Here is a 5254-nt window from a genome sequence, read left to right on the forward strand (position 1 = left end):
AGTAGAGACGGGGTTTCACCATGTTGACCAGGATGGTCTCGATCTCTTGACCTCGTGATCCACCCGCCTCGGCCTCCCACAGTGCTGGGATTACAGGCGTGAGCCACCGTGCCCGGCCTATTTTTATTTTTTAAAGGCTAGTCAAATGAAGCAGTGGGAGTAGAGAAGGAACAAAGAAATCTGTAACTGGTTGTGATCAATTAGTTGTAAACACCACTGCACTCGGACCAGCCCCTTTGCTTATTTTTTGATTGAGTTATTTTTATTTTTTAGAAACAGGGTCTTTGTCACCCAGGCTGGATGGAGTACAGTGGTGCAATTGTAGCTCACGGCAGCCTGGCAATTCTGGGCTCCAGCAATCCTTCTGTCCCAGTCTCCTGCGTAGCTAGGACTACAGGCGTGTACCACCATACCCTCTGTTTTTATTTTTTTATTCTGAAGTTCTTTTTTTTTTTTTAAGTTTAGTTTTACTTCAGGGGTACATGTGCAGGTTTGTTATATAGGTAAACTTATGTCGTGGAGTTTGTTGTTCAGATTATTTCGTCACCCAGGTGTTAAGCCTAGTACCCATTAGTTATTTTTCTTGATCATCTCCCTCCTCCCACCCTCTGAGAGGCCCTAGTGTGTGGTGTTCCCCTCTATGTGTTTATGTATTCTCATCATTTAGCTCCCACTTATAAGTGAGAGCATGCAGTATTTGGTTTTCTGTTCCTGCTTTATTTTGCTAAGGATAATGGCCTCCAGCTCCATTCATGTTCCTGCAGAGGACATGATGTTGTTCTTTTTTATGGCTGCATTGTATTCTATGGTGTATATGTACCGAATTTTCTTTATCCAGTCTGCTGTTGATGGGCATTTAGGTTTGTTTTTTATTCTGGATAAAAGTCTCTTACCAGATACATGATTTGCAATTTTTTTTCTTTTGTTCTGTGGGTTGTTTTTTCACTTTCTTGATGGTGTCCTTTGAAGTACATTTTAATTTTGGTGAAGTTCTGTTACCTGTTTTTTGTTATTGTTGCTTATGCTTTTGGTGTTATGTCTAAGAAACCATTGCCAAATCCAAAGCTACAGGGATTCATTTCTGTTTTCTTCTAGAGGTTTTATAGGTTTCACTCTTAAATTTAGGTCTTTGATCCATTTTGAGTCAATTTATATATATGGTGTAAGTCTGTTTGAATTTGATATTCTAGTTTGAGATGGGGGAGTCAGGGAAGAAGGTGTATCTGGAGAACATTGGTATATCCAGAACTCTACTTCCTCCATCAACATGGGTGCCTGGGGTTCTTATATAGCCTTGTGATTGCTGGAGAAGAAGAGAGCGAGATCAAGTGCCTTTCTGAACTGGATAACTAGATTTAGCATTTTATAGGTAGGGATTCCCACTGTTTTTAAATCTTAAGAGTAAGCTCATAGGACTCATGGCTCTAATGTTGTCCTTAGGAAGCAGAAAACTTCAGAGGTGTGTTTTTCTCTTGGAAGATAGCATATTAGTGGAAAATTTAATTATTGCATGGGTTCTAGAGGTAATGTTTTTTGAGTTTAGGCATTTTTTTTTTAAATCCTGAGTGTTATGAGGGTGGGGGAGTGAGATGTTACAGTGTTTAGATATTAAGCTGATGGCCAGTAAAGGAGAATATATCTTTTCCTTCTTCAGGTTCTCAGCTGCTGCGGGAGTTGAAAAAGATGGATGACAAAGCCCTTTTGGTGGAAGTACAGCTTTTAGAAAGCAAAACGTACCATGCCCTGAGCAACCTGCCGAAAGCCCGAGCTGCCTTAACCTCTGCTCGAACCACAGCAAATGCCATCTACTGCCCCCCTAAATTGCAGGCCACCTTGGACATGCAATCAGGTAACAGACGTAGCTATTCCTGGGATGTGTTTTCTTAAAGCTCATCTACCTTATAGGTAGAAGGAATGGGGGTTGGGGCTGGAGAATAAAGCTGGCTGATTTGGCTCTAGCTTCTTCAGAGAACCACTTAGAAAGCTACTGTTCTAACTAGCTGCTCCCCTCCAGTTAACTGCCTAAAAGGTATTAAGAACATACCTATCACTGCTTGACCAGGCAATCTGACTGTTAGAACCAAACCCCAGAGAGGTTGTACTTAGAAGACTCCCTTACCTTTCCTCTTAGCCACTTACTCAGAATTCCAGCATTTTCATTTAGGCTTACCCTAAGTCTGTTGACTCTTGGAAATCTTTGTACAATTGGTTGACTTTGACAAAGGGCCTCAAATCAGGACTGAGGAATGATAACCCAGTTTCAGCTGAGTATTGTATGTAGTTTCTGATGGAGCGTGTGAATGTGGGTCTAGGAAGCCATGAATTGGCAGGTGGAATACTTTCTTTTGTATTTAATTTTTTTACTGGAGGCATCAGTATTGAAGGAATGTTGGAATTGGAGGTGGAGGACTAGTTTAAGTGCTTGTGTTACCTCTCATCTGTAAAAGATAATGCCTACTCAACTTGTTTGTCAGGGTTGTAGTGATCTAGGATCAGGCTTTCTTAGGTTGACATTTTGTTTTGCTGCTTTCTAGGTATGTGATGTCATGAAGGGTAAACATGGCCTTTTCCTGTGGTACCAAAAGATAGCAGGACTGGAATGGTGGTGACTTGGGGCAAGTTACTTAATTTACGTTTAGCTCATCTGTAAAATGGTAATAATTGGCACATGATAGACTCTCATTAATGTTTGTGTTGAATGAGTGAGAGTCTACTTTTTGGTTTTAGTTTTTGCCTTGTTTTTGAGACGGGGTCTCACTCTGTTGCCCAGGTCGTAGCACAGTGGTGCAATCACAGCTTACCACAGCCTCAGCTTCCCAGGCTCAAGTGATCCTCCCAACTTAGTCTCCTTAGTAGCTGGGGATTATAGGAGCACAACAAGCTAACTTTTTGTATATTGTATATTTTGTAGGGATGGGGTTTCGCCATGTTGCCCAGACTGGTCTGGGCTCAAGCAACCTTCCCACCTTGGCCTCTCAAAGTGCTGGGATTATAGGCATGAGCCACCATGCCCAACTTTTGTTTCTGTTTTCTGGGTTTTTTTTTTTTTTTTTTTGAGACAGTGTCTTGCTTAGCTGCCCAGGCTGGAGTGCAGTCGCGCCATCTCAGCTCACTGCAACCACCATCTCCCTGGTTTAAGCAATTCTCCTGTTTGAGCCTCCCGAGTAGCTCGGATTATAGGCACTCGCCATCATGCCCAGCTAATTTTTGTATTTTAATAGAGACAGGGTTTCACTATGCTGTCCAGGCTGGTCTTGAACTTCTGACCTCAGGTGATCCGCCTGTCTTGGCCTCCCAAAGTGCTGGGATTACAGGCATGAGCCACTGCGCCTGCCTGTTTTTGTTTTTAACAACAAACTTCATATACCCGCCATGACACTCAGAGTGCTGATACGGCCCCTGTTAACTAATGTGTTTGGCACCAGTTCTTGGGCCTTATTTTATCTTTTTTTTTTTTCCATACTTATTTTTGAGTCTGGCCTGTTCTCCCTCTATACTGGGAAATGTGGAAAAATGGAGATGTGTCTTATTTAGTTTAGCAGCATTAATAGTTTGCTAGGTTGTTGAAGGGGCTTTCCTTGGCTACAGAGAAGAGGAGATATTCCTTGAGGCCTCTGTACTTAACAGTAGTAGAAAAAGATCTGATTCCCATAGACCCAAGGTGGGAGGTTTTTTGGGTAGGCTGAAAGAATATATCACTCAATAAATGGTGAAGTCAGGAGGTTCCAGCTGACATTGAGTTCCTGGGATTGTGTGTCAGTAGTGTCATCCTTTGACTCTAGTATGCTGAATACTTTCTACGTGTATCTTGATGTGAAAGATGTTGGGACGTACTTGTGGTAAACGAATGGAGCTGAGGACTGTAACTTCTTAAAGGGCTGGGGCAGAGTTAGAGCTAATATACACAAATACAGAATTTTAGGGTTTAGATGCCTCCCAAACTTGGAAAGAACTAATTTTTACGTTATCCCAAGTGATAGCATAGGTTGGCAGTAATAGCAGGTGCAATCAAAGTTAAGCTCATTGGGAGCAACTCAACTTCTAAGCAGTAGAGAATTGGTTAGGACAACTAGGGTATATCAGTCTGAAGAAATACTGCTTAGCTATGTGTAGTTAAATTCATGGATTTGGCATTATCTGAGAGCTGTACACTGAGTGCATTTAGGCTAAAGCACATCCATAAATGACAAATATTTGAAATCAAAATATAAGACGTTGGATTCCCTCTCCCCGCCATGAGAGCTGCATAAATATAAAACTGTCAAGCTTAGAAAAGCTATCTTAAAGTAGTTAGTATTATTAAAACAGGTCATTCAGGCCGTCTAGAGATATTAGTGCCAACTCCCTGACCTGTGAATGTGATGTCATGAAGGGTAAACACGGCCTTTTCCTGTGGCACCAAAAGATAGCAGGACTGGAATGGTGGTGAGAAGCATGGGAGAAAGATGGTACAGTATGTGTTTTCAGGTCCCTTTTAAGTGTCTAATTCCTTTGGGAATTTATATTTGGCAATATGGCAATATGACATTGAGCTGGGAGGTCAGAGACCTGGATTCTCATCTTCTAATCTCAGCCCTCACATAGCTGGCAATGACAACTTTGGGCAGGTTCTTTCTTTTTATTCTTTTTTGGAGGTGCTCTCACTTTTTCACCCATGCTGGAGTGCATTTTCACTATCACAGCTCACTGTAGCCTTAACCTCCCAGGCTCAGGTGACCTTCCTACCTCAGCCTCACAAGTAAGTGGCTGGGACTACGGACATGCACCACCACGCCTGGCTAATTTTTTGTAGAGATGGGGTTTCACCATGTTGCCCGGTTGTGGTCTTGAACCCCTAGCTTCAGGTGATCCGCCTGCCTTGGCCTCCCAAGGTGTTGAGATTACAGATGTGAACTACTGTGCCTGGCAGGGCAGGTTCTTTATCCTTTCCTGACCTCATCAGTAAGTTAATGGAGTTGGGGTAGATTTTTTTTTCTTTTTTCTTTTCTTTTTTGAGACAATGTCTCACTCTGTCGCCTAGGCTGGAGTGCAGTGATGTGATCTTGACTCACTGCAACCTCCACCTCCCGGATTTAAGTGAGTCTCCTGCCTCAGTCACCTGAGTAGCTGGGATTACAGGCATGTGCCACCAAACCTGGCTAATTTTTATATTTTTAGTAGATATGGGGTTTTGCTCTGTGGGCCAGGCTGGTCTTGAACTCCTGACCTTAAGTGTTCTGGCTGCCTTGGCCTGCCAAAGTGCTGGGATTACAGA

The 5254-nt window shown here is 42.6% G+C and overlaps 1 protein-coding gene across 1 annotated transcript in view; it reads left to right on the plus strand.

Moving 5' to 3' along the window:
* Nucleotides 1–5254, plus strand: part of PSMD11 (proteasome 26S subunit, non-ATPase 11) — a 40650-nt gene that overhangs the window by 23992 nt on the left and 11404 nt on the right. Inside the window, exon 6 of the mRNA XM_017542193.2 lies at nucleotides 1655–1849. Coding sequence (XP_017397682.1) covers nucleotides 1655–1849 — 195 coding nt within the window. The remainder of the gene's footprint in view (nucleotides 1–1654; nucleotides 1850–5254) is intronic.

The sequence above is a fragment of the Cebus imitator genome, unplaced genomic scaffold (assembly GCF_001604975.1).
Source record: "Cebus imitator isolate Cc_AM_T3 unplaced genomic scaffold, Cebus_imitator-1.0 Scaffold140, whole genome shotgun sequence".
Classification (NCBI taxonomy): domain Eukaryota; kingdom Metazoa; phylum Chordata; class Mammalia; order Primates; family Cebidae; genus Cebus; species Cebus imitator.